General features: G+C 40.0%; 1 protein-coding gene across 1 annotated transcript in view; it reads left to right on the forward strand.

The window, feature by feature from the left end:
* ATM (ATM serine/threonine kinase) overlaps window positions 1–17,467 on the forward strand; it is a 126,961-nt gene that overhangs the window by 41,614 nt on the left and 67,880 nt on the right. Inside the window, exons 16-26 of the mRNA XM_084649077.1 lie at window positions 2,520–2,609; window positions 4,305–4,476; window positions 5,756–5,955; window positions 6,522–6,604; window positions 6,708–6,863; window positions 7,402–7,477; window positions 7,995–8,125; window positions 8,724–8,844; window positions 13,314–13,490; window positions 16,414–16,583; window positions 16,905–17,151. Coding sequence (XP_084505203.1) covers window positions 2,520–2,609; window positions 4,305–4,476; window positions 5,756–5,955; window positions 6,522–6,604; window positions 6,708–6,863; window positions 7,402–7,477; window positions 7,995–8,125; window positions 8,724–8,844; window positions 13,314–13,490; window positions 16,414–16,583; window positions 16,905–17,151 — 1,623 coding nt within the window. The remainder of the gene's footprint in view (window positions 1–2,519; window positions 2,610–4,304; window positions 4,477–5,755; window positions 5,956–6,521; window positions 6,605–6,707; window positions 6,864–7,401; window positions 7,478–7,994; window positions 8,126–8,723; window positions 8,845–13,313; window positions 13,491–16,413; window positions 16,584–16,904; window positions 17,152–17,467) is intronic.

A 17,467-nucleotide genomic window follows, 5' to 3' on the forward strand; every position in this document is an offset into this window, starting at 1 on the left:
GGTCTGACCCAGTATGGCCGTTCTTATGTTCTTATCATAGAATCATAGAATATCAGGGTTAGAAGGGCACTCAGGAGATCATCTAGTCCAACCCCCTGCTCAAAGCAAGACCAATCCCCAGTTTTTGCCCCAGATCCCTAAATGGTCCCCTCAAGGACTGAGCTCGCAATCCTGGGTTTAGCAGGCCAATGCTCAAACCACTGAGCTATCCCTCCCCCCTATACTTACTCTGTAGTAAGTGGAGTACTATATATATCTGATAGAGTATATTACTCATCCCTGTCTGGCATATGCAGAGTAGTACATGTTACTGCAAGGGCCTACACCTATATCTGAAGTAACAAAAAAATTGTATGGTGTAATATTTGAGAAATAATGAACCAGATCCTCAGCTGGTGTAAACTGATGATGCTTCATTAAGTCAGCTACAAGCTCTGTTGAAGTCAGCATTGGGGAAAAAAATTCTGTTGTTGAAAATTGTATACAATTATGTAATTAAAGGCTGTATTGTAAAGTCATTGAAGTCAGCAAAGCTATGCTGATTTGATTCAGCTGAGGGTGTGGCCCAGTGTTTTATCATGAAATTAAATACCATATTGTAGAGCATGTACACAAGAGGGCAGAGCTCACAATGGATTTAGAACCTCAAGCGTGCAACCTTAACCCATAGCATTTCCTGCATTTCGAACGATTAATTATGCAATTTTAACATTCTCTTCACTTAGAGGGAGATTTTCAAAGGCACAAATAGACTCCCAACTTAGATTTGGCCCTTTGAAAACTTCCCTCGTGATTTATGTGGAAATTCCTGGGCAAAACAGTAGCAAAAAAGAGGGGATAAAACATAAAAAGGAGCTTTACTCTCTAGAAATTGAAAGATCTTTTAGGCAGCAATAAATAGACAATGGTGAGAATAAATTTAATAACTAAATCAGTATTTGGTGAGACAAGACTAGAGTCTATTAGAGGGAGTCCCTCGTCTATCCACCTTAGTTGGTACTCAGTTTTGCACCTCACCCTGCTTCGGATATCCTGAGGTACATCAGAAATGAGGCTCCCTCCTGCACACCTTACAGAGTCTTCAGGAACCTTTATTTAGCCCTTTTGTTGCTTACGTGATCAGCAAAAGATGAGCTGCAAATTCAGTGTGCACTTGACCCAGCCTGATTATAGGGAGTATAATATCTGATCCAAAGCCCATTGAAGTCAATGAGAGTCTTTCTGTCAACTTCATTTTGATGAGGACTTTAGTATGTTCTTAACACATTTGTATGTACATCCCAGCATCTTCCAATATATGCTGGAAGGAACCCCTCTTCTTCACCTTAGCAGCTGTGCCAGAGTCTGCAGAACCAGGCTAGGCGATGGCAGTTTTAGCATAAACCCAACCGCCACTGTATTTTGCTGTTTGCAATATTCTGTTTAATTGCACTTCTCAACTTGTCGCTATGCATGCATGTGAAGCAAACCTCTCCTTAGCTGTGCAGCTTTTGAACTCATCAGAAAAAAATCTCCTGCATGTGATCCATGAGTAATTTTCAGATGTTCACCTGTCAGATCAAAACCAGGGCAGGATATTTCAGTCCCCACAGTTTGGCTTTATGACTATTTAAAAAAATTACCAGAATTATCGTTATAATTGAGAGAGGTGTTTTTAAACTCCCTGTGCTCAGAAACAAGAGACCCGTTTTTTTAAAATAATCTTTGTGCGGAGACCAAGCACAGCACAATTTTTGATCAAAAAAAGTTTCAGAAAGTTATGAGTGACTGAAATGGGGCTAGAATGCAGGCTGCTAGCCTTAGCTATAATATTTACTGCCACCGCTATCATTCAGTAAAAAAAGTTTAATGCAACATAAGGTGCACTGTGTTGCATTAGCGTAAAGGTTAAAGTTGTAGCCACTCCTTGCAACAGCTCCTGGAATGAATATTTGTACCCAAAAAGACCCTTGAAAATAAAGATTTAATATTGAAATCCACCTCAGCTTTAACTATAGCATCACTAGGATGTGGCTGCCGCTTACAGATACATTACTAGACTGTTTTCTTTTTTTACACATCCTGGAGGCTACTACTCATTCTATGAGTGTTCCTCAAGGTAAAGCAATAAATAGGTATATGAGAGGATTTTAAAGAAATCGTGATTTTTTTAAATCTTTGATTAATATTCAATTTTTTTGTTTTCTCATTGGAGTTTTAAAAAAGTCATTTATCCAAAATGACACAGATGAGAGAGATTACAGTACCTCTCTCTGACACAAAAAACAGCCGAACTGATAACATTTTAGAAAAAAAACTTTTCTACTTGATTAGTAATATATTTGAACTTGCTTACAGACATGTTCCGTTTCGGATTTTTCAAGATAAATTGTAATGCATGACACACTCCTTTGAGATTGGAATCTGGACCTGTATTCTTAATATTATCTGTTTAATGTATTCACAGTGTGGATTTCTTTCTAAAAACAGAATATGTTATGTACTGTGATAACTGGTCTGTATACTTTACTTTCTGACAGAGCAGTCCAAGTAAGATCTTATCAGGCTTATTCCTGAGTTTGTTAACATCAAAGGCGATGAATGATTTTGTAGATATTTGCAAACATCTGGTAAGTATGTTTCTCTAAATGCTATGTTTCTTTGCATGAGGATTATTTATACAGTATAAATAACTCAGAGACAAACCAAATGTGATTTTATTACAGAAAACAAATTAGGCAATAAAAATATATCAGACTTAAGGGCCTTTCTAACTAGTAGTGTTTGTTTGGACCATTCCTACATGTGTGAACAATGAAAAAACATTGATCAAAGTACTATACTAATCTTGTGTCCAAAATTTAGTTATATTGTTTAAGCCTTGTTTTGATACTATATGAATGAAAAGAGCACACTGATAAAGCTATAGAAATAATAAATTATAAGCCCCACTTTCATTAAGTGAATGAAAAATAGAAACACATTGTAAAGTTTACGTAAGTAGTTATGGCTTTTTGATCAGTTATTTTAACATCCACAAACAGCTTAATTTATGCTTAAGATTGTCAAAACACACATCTTACTACTCAGCCGTACATCTTACAGCATCACCTGTTGCACTAGCTTGTACCTGTGCTTTTCGGTAATTGATTTGATAATAAATGCAGAAATACTTGTCCTTGTAACAGATCTGAATCAAGGTCAAATCTGGGAGCTGCAAGCACATAAGAATTTGCTTCCATTTCTTTTTCATTGTATTAAGCTCATCTATTTTTTGTTAAATTTTTTTTGCGTTTGGAAAAGATGAAGTATTTTTATGCTGTTTAAAGTAACTTTTTAAAGGTGCTTGAAAAATAAATATTCATGCTGAATTCTTCAAATATGTACACTTCTGTCCTACACTTAGTAGCAAGGGAACAGAATGTGGCATCACTAAGTTTAGTAAAAACCTGGAAACTGTATCCTCATCCACTTCCAATGCTCCTTGAGCTGGATGTCCAATCCAAATAAATAACATACTTCGTATTGTGCGTGAGGAGAAGCTGACAGTCTCACGACTGTTAGCTTGTCAGCCAGTTGGTTGAATGGTAATTATTTAGGGAGTCCTTGTGTCATGCTCTGGTTTCTTTCTAATCAGAAGTTTGCCAGTTTCTAAAGTAACGTTGGTGTTTAAGTGCTAACAATTCAGTCGACATTCTACGAAACCCCGAAAAGAAAGCAGTCTCTTTCCCAAAGAGCTCACCATCTAAAGAAAACAGTTCAAATCACACACAGTGCACTAGCTAACTAGAAGATGGGTTTATCGCAGAAGGCTGAAGTAAATATAATGCTTCATAGTTGATGACTTTAAGTTGGTAGGTTGCACAGAAGTGCAAACAGGGATTTCAGTGAGATTAACTACAATTATAATTATTATTTACTGTATGTAGTACAATACTGCTGAAGGGGCCCTGTCAAGAATCAGGACCCTACTGTGTGCTTGGAAATATACAAACAAGTAACAGGAAGACACCCTTTGGCTCAAAGAACTAGATGTATGACATGATGGGATAGGTAGAGAAAACAGAGAAGTGGAAAAATGTGAGGACAGGTAACAGCAAAATGAACACATGTTGTATAGCAGAAAGTATTATTTTTTAAAAAAACTTATTGACCCACATGGTGTGCACACTACTCAAGTGAGTAAATTCATGATCTTAGCATCCCATGTCCTTTCTCACTCTGTTTGGTTCACAAGGAAATGATGGTCTGTTTCCATGTTCTGTTACCTATATGGCATCTTCAGCCACCGAAAATTTTTTACAAGAATGTGATGCTTTTGTTAGATGGTCTTTACTGGCAAACCAAGTGATGCTGGAGATGTAGACCTAATGGAAGACGATATTGAAGAGAGTGCAATGGAAGTAGATAACCATGTAGCCATGGAACGATTTGATGATCACTGTATCACTGACTTCGGTGATGCAAATGAGTCTGGGGAGATGCAAAACATAACTGGTAAGTGAAAGTATGCTTTCTGCCCAGAATTGTTTGCATAAGTGTAGGGCACATGCTTCTTTCAATCTTACACTGCCCACTTGTCTCACATCACAGTTAGGCAATACATTGGACCATTACAGTTGCTGGGATTGTAGTTGAGCCATTTGCTTCCCAGAACAATAACAGTGCTTAGCAATTCCGTATTGTTGTACAAACGTTAACTAAAGCCTTGGGAGGAAACTACTATTCTTAGTTTACAGTTGGTAAAACTGAAGCAGATAAAGTAAATAACTTGTTCAGGGTCACACAGTGAGTCTGTAGCAGAACAGGGAGTAGAGCTTAGGTCTCCAGGTCTAATCACTAGTCCGTGCTTCCCTTCATACGCAGTACCAGGATATTTTCTTGTGTTTTCTAATTGTCTCTTTTCTTGCAGAGTAGGTCTATCACCTCTTTGGCAAGGTCAGCTTTCTCACATATCCAGACATGCAAAAGAAATGGCACTTTCCTTATCCATGACCCAGTTTTTTTTCCTACCAGGCTGGTTTGGCACCATCAGTGATATAGTGTTTTGTTTTGAAATCTGAGATCACCTTATGCCTTAGTCAGGACTACGATTTCTATTTTATTTTGGAGGGGAAAGATCATTTTGTTATGCTAATACTTCAAACTGTTCTTTGTCCGTTTATTCCACTGTGTTGAATGAGAACCTCTTGAATTAGTTCCTCCAGACCATTTGATAAATAATAGTAAACACTTGGTGTTGGTGACAGTGGCAGCAGCTCTGGACATTGCAGAAAATTGACTTGTATATGGAGCCATTCTCTCTAGGTCACAAATTTGGACCCAGTCAGTAGTATAGAGTCAGTTGTCATCAACCTTAGGTTTGTTGGGTGGGCTTTGTAAAATGTGTGGAAATTTGTTTGTGGTCTCAACCAAATTCTGAGTGGCAAGTGTCCACAAAAAAACACATAACAAATGGTTCTGTTGATAGTCTGGTTGCCGGTTTTTGCACAGAGGCCTAGGGTATGTCTGGATATAGAGAGTGAAAAATACCCTTCTGTTTCTAGAGGTGGTCACTCTGGAACAGGGGCCTCACTTAGGATGGAGAAAGCTTGAGCTGCTGCTGTCCATACTGTACCTATTCTGTAGCTAAGAGACTTCAAGACTGCCAATCTTACATTTTTTTGAGAACATAATTTAACTTGATAAATGCACATAACTCTATCATATTTTTAATGTAACTTTTATTTTCCTAGAAGAAGCATTTTTTTGTACTTGACAAGAAATTTTTTTTCAGGTGCTATGAGTCCATTAGCTGAAGAACATTTGACAAAGCAGGATTTACTCCTCCTTGAAATTCTGAGATTTTTGTGTCTATGTGTAACTACAGCACAAATCCATACAGTCTGCTTCAGAGTTCCTGACATACGGCGGAAGCTGTTAACGCTAATTGATAAAAGTATATTTGATACTGCTAAATCACTGCATCTACAGGTGGTGAGTGTGATATTGAGAAACTTCTTGATTCAGCAGTTATCTCTCTGTACATAAACATTATCTCTGAAAGTCATACACACATTCTGTGGCCATTCTCTTGGACTCAGAAAAACTTATAGTGTCTGCTTCTGAAGATTTAATTTTTTTTAAAATAGCTTATAGGGTTTGTCAGAAACCAGACACTAGACTATTGGGCCATACGGTATCTTCCTTCAGTTTTCACCATTAGCAGGTGGCTTGGAGGTTGTGCAGTCTTATTCTCTGGGACAGAGTATAGGAACTCCTTTCCGACTACTAGAGCTGATATGTTTACGTGCCAAAATATAAGGTTTAATTGCCCATATTATTGTGCATCAAATAATTCATTTGAATGAAACAAATGTCAAATTATCTAACAGTGTAAAAATTGACATAAATATTTTCAATAATGCTTTGTCCTAAATATTGACATAAATATTTGACATAAAGCATTTAGCAGCCATTGAAAATGCTTATCCTTGTTATTTTGTTTTCGTGTGTGTGTATAAAAATATGACTAATGTGTTCTATTTTTAATTATGCCTTAGTATTTAGTCCTTTTGAAGGAACTCCCAACTGAAGAAAATTTGTTGCCAGAAGACGATCTTCTTATGCTTCTCAAGCCTCTTTCGTAAGAAATAACATCAATTATATAGTAATAAAATATTTTATTCAGCAACTATCTGGCTTTATTACTGTTTGGCTTCTAAAGCTATCTCTTCTTTCTTTCCCAGTGATGTGTGTTCCTTGTATCGTCGAGATCAAGAAGTTTGTCAAGCAATTCTAAATAATCTACTTCCCGTAGCAGTGGAGTTGGGCCAAGCCAACCCAAATGTGGAAGAAACAGGGGAAGTCCAAGGACAATTTTTAACTGTGGTGGGAGCATTTTGGTATGTTTTATTTATTTTATGCAGCAGTCTATTTCTTGGCTTGATGACTGATGACTTATACACTTCTCCCATGTGAATCTTTTCGGGTGTCTGTTCTATATTAAAGTTAGATCACTGATCCTCATAGCCACTAAGTGATAGTTTAAAGGCACGTTGAAAGGTAAACTTAGATCCAAACATCAATATGATGGGGCAGTGATTTCCAGATCCTGAGTTGTTTTTTAAATTCCTTAGTCCATTGCCAAGATAATTAAATAAAATTAACTGAGAGAAAAAAGAGAGAATTCTCCCTGCTGGCTTTACGGCAATAATTAACAAACACTCTTCCAAGTAGTGTTTATTATATTGATACACAAAGAAGAAAATAAATAGTCCTTTAAAACTCGGGGGAAAAGATGCTTGCTAATCAGGTCAGAAGTGTTACTTAAAAGCATCTAAGAATGAATTACAGAGAGCAGAGAGAAATCTCTGAAGACTTTTTTCCTGACATTAAGCTTGTAATAGTATTTTTCATATATTTAAATGGCTTCTGTTTCAGGCACTTGACAAAGGAAGGGAGATGTACAGCTCCAGTAAGAGTGGCCCTACTGAACTGCATGAAAGCCCTACTTGAGGTGAACCATATTTTCCTATGTGATGTTAGTGTAGTACGGTGATACTCAGATCTTAGTGGTTCAGGAGCCAAATTAGCAATCAGCATTTCCCAAAGAGCCACAATAGTGTGAATTCATTGTTTCATTTTCTATAAGTACTATTCATATTTAAACAGTATGACGGTGAAATATTTAGTTTATATTAATTATATATATATATGTTATTCTCACAGCAAATAAGTTAATAACTTAGTGCAAGTTGATACCTTAATTGGTTAATAACATAGTAAAAGCATCCAGATTGGTTGATAACTTTAATGTCATGTGCTGCAAGGAGCCACAGGTAACTTATTAAAGAGCCACTTTTGGCTCTTGAGCCTGGGGCTGAGTATTACTGGTGGAGTAAATGTAATACTCAATGTTTGCTTGAAAGTACTGTCGAAAGAGCTATTGCATACATCAGTATAACAAGTATGTCCAGTGTTCATTTCTGTATAAATTCCATACATATTTAACAACAAATGTTAATTTTCTTCAGGCTGATCCTCATTCAAATTGGGCTGTGCTTAATGTAAATGATAAAGATCTGCCTGTGAGTGATGCTTTCCCACATTTCCTCGCAGATAGCTACCATCAAGTTTGCATGCTTGCTGCAAAGTCAATAACCAGGTGATAACCCAGACCTTTTTGTAGTTTGTTTAGGTAATCAAATCAGTGTATTTAAGGATAATAGACAGTTTTTCTCTTTTGCGTGCTATGTAGCTCTTGTGTAAAACCCATTGTGTGTAGACCCTTCATGTAAATATACTTATCTTCATGGAAAAAATAGACTAAGTACTGTAGATAACGTGATGCCTTGTGCTAGACAAGCAATGATTTTGTCCTTTGCCTAAATAAGAGAGCTTCTGAGGAACTCTTCACAAATATTAATGAATTTATCCTTGCAGTGCTCCATGAGGTAAAGACAACAGTGACAAAGGATGAGAGTTTGGGTCCTTTGCTCCCTGGTTGGCAGGGATTGGAGAGGACTTGGACACTTTCAGATGATTCCTCTCCCTTCCATCCAGCAAATGCTCATACTTCCATCTGAACATTTTTGGATGGAGGAAGGGTTGACTCAACACAAGGCCTTTGAAAAATGCGGATTCCAGACACCGCCTTCTGTCCCTCAAAACAAAGAAACCGTAATATATACCTTGTAAAATATACACCAGTTCTGAAGATTAATTGTTAGGTTAAATAATTGTTGTCCTCATTTTACTTTAAGTTTGTTCCAAGATGTGAAACAGAGAGATTCTTCTGGATTGCCAAAAGCTCTTCCTTTGAAGATCCAACAAAAGGCCTTTGAGAATGTATACTTCAGAGTTCAAGAAGGAATGAGAGATCTGGTAATAAGATCTAATCATTAAGCATGTGTAAATATTCAGGGCCATATGCTTCATTTTCTAAGAACTTTGTCATTGCTAGAAGACTGTCATTTTTCATGACTAGTGAACCAAGGGGCAACATTTTTCACTAGGCACCTCCCTTGTCACTGTCCTGTCCATGCTACAAATGGTTAAACCCTTTTAATGCTGCCATTTTCCAGACTGCTAGCCCTCTGAATACTTACTAATCATAATAATCATGATTATTACAGTAGTCTAAGGATCAACCAAAAATGGCGTTTCATTGTGCTAGGCACTGTACAGACACATCATAGTAGACAGACTCACCTCAAAGAGTTTCCAGTCTAAATATTTAAATGCCTATATTTATGTGCCTATGTCCGTAGCATTTGATTACTAAATTTGGAGCACTTTAGATCTTCCTTTTATCTATCACTCACTGATTTAATATTTTATTATTAATAAGAAACATTATATAAGCATGTAGACAATTTTCTGTCTCTGTTTCCCTGGTGCACAGCCATTATTATGTGAAACATCATCTGGGATAAAAGCAGGTTTTCCAGGCATCGCTGTCAACCATTATCTGCCTCTACAAGCTTTTCTAAAGACGTTACCAGTGAATAGTTTCTGAGAAATGAGATAGTGGTCTTAGTATAGTTATTACTAGACAGGTGCTCCCTTCAAAAAGCACTTCCACAATTGACATAAATTGGCACCCATGTGGGCTGTTTCAGAGGTTACCATTTTGAATAAACAGTGAACTTGAAATACTCTGTCATCTCCAGAGGTAGTTTCTTGAAGTCAGGGTTTAAGTTCATGGTATATGTGATGTAGGGAAGCCTGCATTGCAGCTTTAAGCACTGTCATAGGTATATATAAAAATAATAAAAAGCTTTGACAGTGGATGCAGGAGTGAGAATGCATGATTGTTTTTTGAGTGCTGGTCCCTGTGTGTATTCCACATGTGGGTACTCCTGCATATCATGCATCTTAATTTGGAGATTTCTAGCAAGTAGTGTCCATTGGTCTCCAAACGAGCAGTTGTTACCATGTTCTGAACTGAAGGCTTAAAGGGCAGTGTGGACTAATACCTCTCCAGTTCTTTCTTATTACCACATGGCCTGAGTTGGAATTTTCTGTCCACAGATTTCTTTTTGCTGCTTTCTCTTAATGAGACTGTAAATATATTGTGAATAGGTTTAGTATTTTAGTGTAATATTTTAATCTTAGCATAGTTAGTATAGCTTAGTTTTCTTGCCTCGGGGTGTCTTTCCCTATGCACAAAGACTGTGCCCAGAGTCCTTGAGTTAAAGAACTGTGTATCCTGCCCCCACTCCTTCTCCATGAGTAACAAGCACCAACGCTGCCTCTACTGCCTGCTGCTCATTTCCCCCACCTGCAAAGCTCCTGGGCTTCAGCTGAGAAAACATCTGATGGAGACGGCTAGAGACCTCCGTCTAATCCAGGCCAGGGGGACCCCTTTTTACATCAGCCTCAACCAATTACTAGTACCCCTCTGAGCACTAACTCAGGAGTGGAAGTCAGAGCTGCTAAGCCCAAGGAGTTGTCATCCAGGGCTTCTCATGAGAGTAAGGAGCACTCACAAGCATAAGGACAGATCTACTTCCAGATCTGCTTCCAGGGGAAGGGATCCCTCCCCAACTGTGTCCAAGTTGGGTGAGTCCCCGTGTGTTGGTCCTAAGGAATTAGGCTTACTTAAACCCTCTGGCCATGAGAGCAAGGCATGAAGGAAAAAGAATCCTCCAGTACCAACGCCTGTTCTGGCTCCTAAGCCTGAGGATCGGCACCCACCGAGACCATCTAAGAGTTCACATATAGACTCTTCAATGGTACAGTACCATCTCATCCCTGTAAAACCTGCCATCCATGATGACTATAGATGTGCCAGATCCATTGATCCTGACTACTGTAATGCCCCAGACTCCAGGACAGACTGAAACTTACACCTCACCTGTGGATATCTTTATCCTTCCTTATCCTCAGTCTCATTATCTTTTGGGTCTTACCTTTCTGAAAGACATTGTCACTCCAGAGGAGAAAACTACTTCAAGGAGACAGGAACATTCACCTTGTCACCCCTTAAGATGGAGCTTTCATCTACCAGTACTGACAGCTCTGCTGGTGGAATGGGAGCTGGCTTTCTCTTCAGAGGAGTTTGAGGTTCCAGGCGATCCTTCACCCCCATGTAGGGACGTGAGTCTGGACAGATACTCGAGAAGATCCAGTGTCCATCCTTCACCCCAATATGACTACCCAAGGGACTGATGGTACAGTGACCCTCAACTGGTCAACCCTTCCTACTGGCCCGATTAGGGCTCCTGGGATCCCTACAGTAGACATCCTGGCTCCACCCATGCAACCCACCATACCACTCTCATGCAACACCTACACTCTCAATTAGAGCATGAGATAGAGGAGATTGAGCCGGATCCACAGGTACCAATAGGTGTTTCATCTTCCTTGCCAGAAGCTGCAATTGCCCCATCTTCGCCATCTTCACCTGGTGACCACAGGCAATATCAAGAGCTTCTGCAGAGAGTAGCGTATGACCTCCATATTCCAATAGAAGAAATCCAGGATATCCAGCATTGTCTCTTTGATATTTTATAACCTCCTGGTCCCAGTAGGGTGACCTTCCCAGTACGGAAGCCATGATGGAACTAGCAGAGGTGGTCTGACACACTCTGGTCTCTTGTATCCCCACTGTGCAAGGACTGAGAGATGCTATTTTGTATCAGCCAAAGGAGCTGAGTTCCTGTTCCTCTTTATACACCCAGCACCCAACTCCCTGGTGGTGCAGGAAGCCACTGGGTGGTCTAGATTACAACATCTCAAGGCTACACTGACAGGTAAGGATTCAAAATGACTTGATCTGGGGAGGAAGACTACACGTTTTCAGTTCCATAACTATCAAGCTTTGTTAGCAAAATATTATTTCAATAATTATTTTTGGGTTTTAGACTTTAAGAACAAACTCTCTTAAGAAGACAGAGCCCAATTCCAGGCCCTCATTGAGGAAGACTAACTATTGACCAGAATGACCCTTCAAGCTGCAATGGATGCAGTTGATACTGCATCTAGAGGGATAGCCACAGGCATAGCCATGAGGCATGAGTCTTGGCTGCACTCCTTGGGGTTTCTAATGGAGGTTCAAAATACCATAGAGAATTTGCCTTTTGAAGAGTCTAGCTTATTCGGAAAGAAGATGGACGAGTCCCTACACTTGTTGAAGAACAGCCCTCCACTTCTTGGACATTTACAACCCAGCTACCTGGAGCTCCATCCATACATTCACAAAGCATTACACATTAGTTCAAGCCTCCTCTGCATATGCAGCTGTTGGGAGTACAGTATTAGAAGTATCTATACCAACTGCATCTTTGACACTCCTCCCCATCCCATCCCCCCCATTTAAATACTGCTTGTTAATCACATTTGTGTGGAATACACATAGGGACCAGCACTTGAAGAAGAAATGGAGGTTGATTACATATAACCGGAGGTTCTTCCAAGGTATGTGGTCCCTAGCTGTATTCCACTAGCTGCCCTCCTTCCCCTGTGCTTCAAATCTTATCTGATTTGCGGAAAGAAGAGGAACTACACTACCCCTTATGCCCTCAGTTCTTAGCATGAAGAAAACAACTGCACACGTGTAGACTAATTGACACTACTTGCTACAGATCTCCAAACTCAGGTGCATGGTGCCAATGTGTGGCCATCTGTGGAATTCAAATAGAGACCACACATCTCAAAGAACCTTCGTTACAGATAAGTAACCTCAATTTTATGCAGCTGCTTTCAGAGGTACATAGATGCTAACAGAGAGAACATTTTTCTCTCTCTCTTTCCAGAGATTGTGCCCATGAATATTGTATCTGTGTAGTGTAAAAACAAAGGGCTTACATTTTCATAAGATAAATATTTCCGTGTTCTGTGCAGTAACTTTCACAAACCCCAAATTTGGTTTAAAAATGACAAGACTGGGGGAGAATTAGAGAAAGGGATAAGCTGCATTCATGTTGTAGGATAATTGGAATTCCATTGGGGGATATCCATACAGTTTTCTCCCTCGCATCCGTCATTTTTTCTTCTCCTTTCCCACCACATGATGGCTTCTTGACTTTTCTTCCAAGTCTTAAGGATCCTTTCATATTTTTCTTTGTTTTAGCATGTATTCCCAACCTCAAATTACAGTCACCAGCCTTCCAAGTAAGATGATTGCATGAGACTAACTTGATAGCTCAGCAGCGCTGTTCCATAGGAGGGGAGAGGGGGCAGTTGAATTCCTAAGCCATCCATTCCATTCCCCATATGCATCTCAGGAGCTCAACATACTGCCCCCTTTATATTGTTATGAAGAGTGTTTTTAGTTTTTTAGCTCATGTAAAAGTTCAGAGGCTCCCATTTAACATTCTTAACAGTTATTTCATTCTTAATCGATGAAGGCACGTGGTGGCATGAGCCCTGAAGACCTCTTGGATGAGCAGTGTAATAGAAGAGCAGTTCTTCTGTTGCTGATAACCATGGTTTTATGTTGCAGTCCTGTGTGTGAAAAGCAGGCTTTGTTTGCTATTTGCCAGTCTGTGAAAGAAAATGGATTAGAGCCTCACCTTATAAAAAAGGCAAGTATACGGGAGAAATGCTTCGTATAGTTAGGTTATAACTTATACAAGTAAAGCAGAGTTGTAGTGTGTAGCCTTTATTTTAAATTGAATTGATTGATAGTTCTGTGTTACCTCACTCTGAGTTCAGCTCCTGTGCGGCCACAGTTTTTCAGATTAATGTGGTGAAAGTTACCCTTTATAGTTCTTTTAGATTGGGAGACTCTTAGGAGCACATGAAAAACAAATACAGTGACCACAACATAGTGACATGTAAAACAGTCTTGGTTGTATTCATATGTTACACTCACATAATGTCTACACAACCTGAGAGATTCCAAGCAATAGCCCAAGATATTATTGAGTCTGGTGGATCTCTTAAATGGTGGCCATTGATAGAGGGGGTCTTCCATCGGTGTCTTCCCACTTTTACCTAACCAGAGAACCTCATTTATATTGTTTTTCTGACCACACCTAACACCTTATTCATATGCAGGAGGGTTCCAACCTCTTTTTCCTTATCTGTACTTCCATACCCATAAATTTTGGGGTGCCTCACTTTCCATAGGTTGTTCTCTTAGTTCCCCTTTTCCTTATGAGCATCAACCTGTTTCCAGGGTGACCTATGGTCAGAACAGAACTTTGTGTGATGTTACAGCTTGGTGTCTTGCAGTTTACTGCAGTCTATTTTTCCTTAACATCACTTATTGGCACATCTTTTACAGTAATCTTGTGGTTTTATTGGCATAGAGTCAATCTTAGATCACCCACTCATGTCAAGTCTCCTTAAGCCTGCAGCCTAGTGTGGCTAAGCTAAAATCTTATAGGCCCCTGCTTATAGGCCTTGCATTACAACCAGGCCTTGCTTGTATACCTAATATGCATTTATCAGTCATAAATACTTGTCAATCTTATACTTCTAGAATCCTATCTTACATCTGTACCTACAACTGAAATCTATTTAGCACACGTTAATGATATATGAAATAACTAATGAATTGACCATAACACTAGGTAACACACTGATAAATAAATTAATTGGCTACAAGTGCTATAAAGGGTATTTAGTTAATGCTGAAAATTTTTATAGCTCTTTCATTGTATGCAAACAGACTGGCTAATTAATTTTTTTACTTACTAAAATACCTCAGTGATTGTTTTAAGTTTCTCATGTTAAAATAAAGAATATGCAATAATTCTAAGGTTAACATTTTTGTAATAACTCCTGTATTTTCATGGACATCTTTAAACTATAATCAGGATCACGCACTGTAAATATTTTTGCCAGGGATGGTGGAACCAGGCAGGTAAAGGAGGCTAGGGCCCCCAAAGTGGAAATACTATGGGGGCTCTGTCCCTGCATAAATTCATACATGCCCAGGGGGCTAGGGAGGAGGTGAGAGCAGAATCCAGAGGTGCTGGAGCTGCCACCACAAAGCCTGAGATTGTTCTGGAGAGCAGGGACAGGGACCTTCTGGGGCTCAAGCAGTTTCTATGATGCCTGGGATCTGGCCAGGACGCAGTGAGCAGCACCCAGAGGTGCTGGAGCCACTGCCATGGTGCGCTGGATCAGGCCAGGCATCAGGGAATAGTACCCAGAGGGTCTGGAACAGGCCTGGGAAGGATCTGGCTTGACTCCCCTCATGCCATCAGCTGAGTCTCACTGCCTCGCCTCATTCCCTCTCCATTCCCCACCCCGCTTCGCAATGACTGTCTGTCTCCCTCCACCCTAGATTTTAGACCCAGTTAAAGATGCTCACAATCAAACAAAGTAAAGTCAGTTTTTCCATATGCAAAACATGTAAAATGATAAGTGCAGTCTACTGAAAAATGCAATGTTCCTTTGTATTTGTCATTTAAGAGTATGTTTTCCCCCCAGCTTAGTGTATTTTGGTATTACATTTGACAACGAGAAAAAAAAAAAAGGCAAATGATAGCCATAATTAAAGATTCCATCCCTCTCCACATAAGGGAAAATGGTGCTATGGCAGGGGTGGGCAAACTATGGTCCAGGGGCCACATCCAGCCCTTCGGATGTTTTAATCTGGCCCTCGAGCTCCCGCTGAGTAGCAGGGTCCAGGGCTTGCTCCGCTCTGGCACTCCAGCCAGGGAGCGGGGTCGAGGGCTTGTCCCTCTCTGTGTATTCCGTGGCTCCGTGCGGCTCCCAGAAGCAGAGGCACATAGGGGCAGCCAGAGGACTCCGCACGCTGCCACTGCTCCTGCCCCAAGCACCGCCCACGCAGCTCCCATTGTCTGGGAACTGAGGCCAATGGGAGATGCGGGGGCGGCACCTGCAGACGGGGCAGCGCGCAGAGCCACCTGGCTGTGCCTCCATTTAGGAGCTGGAGGAGGAACATGCTGCTGCTTCCAGGAGCCGCTTGAGGTAAGCGACGCCCGGAGCCTGTACCCCTCCAATGCCCCAATCCCCTGCCCCAGCCTTATCCCCCTTCCATCCTCTGAACACCTTGGTTCCAGCCTGGAGCACCCTCTTGCACCCCCAACCCCTCATACCGAGCCCCATGCCAGAGCCCACACCCCCAGCCGGAGCCCTCACCCCTCCCTGCACCCCAACCCTCTGCTCCAGCCTGGAGCCCCCTCCTGCACCCTGAACTCCTCATTTCTGGCCCCACCCCAGAGTCCACACCCTCGGTCGGAGCCCTCACCCCCTCCTGCACCCCAACCTCCAATATCGTGAACATTCATGGCCCGCCATACAATTTCCATACCCAGATGTGGCCCTCAGGCCAAAAAGTTTGCCCATCCCTGTGCTATGGTATAATATCGGTCATTTCTACTTTGTACTACTTAGAAGTTGAACTATATAAATACTATTAAAAGAGCAAAAAGATGTTAGAAGGTGAGGCTTTGAGACATGTAACTGCTGAGGGTGCTGCAGCACAACGTATACGCTGCATGTTATCTCACAGTCTTACTTATTGCACAGGTTTTGGAGAGAGTATCGAACGTTTTTGGCTATAAAAGTATAGAAGACTTCATGATTTCCCAGTTAGACTATCTGGTGCTGGAGTGGCTGAGAATGAAAGATAGTGGATATAGCCTATCTGCTTTTCCTTACATTGTTTTGAACTACTCTAGCCTTGAGGAGTTCTACAGGTAGGTTTATACATAAAATGTATGTGAAATCAGGTTAAACTAGTTTTATTTAAGACCATGAAACATGCTATCTCAAGTATCAAAATAATGTAATTTTGCTTCTTGTACTGTAAGATTTTGCTTTAAAAGGCATGTAGTTAAGTCTTTAAAATTAATTCCAGGTATCATGTCTATTACCTGCTATTATGTTGGAGATTTATTTTATAGCTGTAACTAGACAGTCATACAACATATCAACTATATTATGTTTAAAAGGTAGGGTATTTCAAAAATTCCATTGTAATTCAAGGAAAATTTTGAAATATATTTGTTTACTTGTAGGGCTTGTTATAAAGCTTTGGTTCCACACCTGGTGATTAGAAGTCAGTTTGAAGATGTGAAATCTATTGCTAACATGATTGAAAAAGACTGGCGGCAGCTTCTAGCATGCTGCTTTCCAAAGATACTTGTAAATATCCTTCCCTATTTTGCTTATGAAAGCCCTGGAGATAGTGAAATAGCACAACAGAGAGATACAGCTTATAAAGTCTACGACATGCTTAAGGATGAAAACTGCTTAGGAAAACAGGTACCTATTTTAATGTACTTTGTTTCCTTTATAAATGCATAAACTGATGTATGACTTGTAATGGACTGGAGGAGAAAATAGTAAGTAATAGGTCAGATAATTCAGGTCTTCAACTTAGGATATTTTGCAATAAAGTAAGTCAAAATTTGGTATTTTTATTCTGAATCTTTCAAGTAAGGTCAGCTGTGCTGTCTTAAAGCAACACTGTCAACTGGAAATCTAAAACATTTCAAAATATGAATTAAAAGTTGTTATGCTTTTGCAGTCACATTTGCCTATGTTTTAAGTTTTTTCTCTCTGATTCTCTGTGAAGCCT

The sequence above is a fragment of the Lepidochelys olivacea genome (genome assembly GCF_965140295.1).
Source record: "Lepidochelys olivacea isolate rLepOli2 genome assembly, chromosome: 1".
NCBI lineage: Eukaryota > Metazoa > Chordata > Testudines > Cheloniidae > Lepidochelys > Lepidochelys olivacea.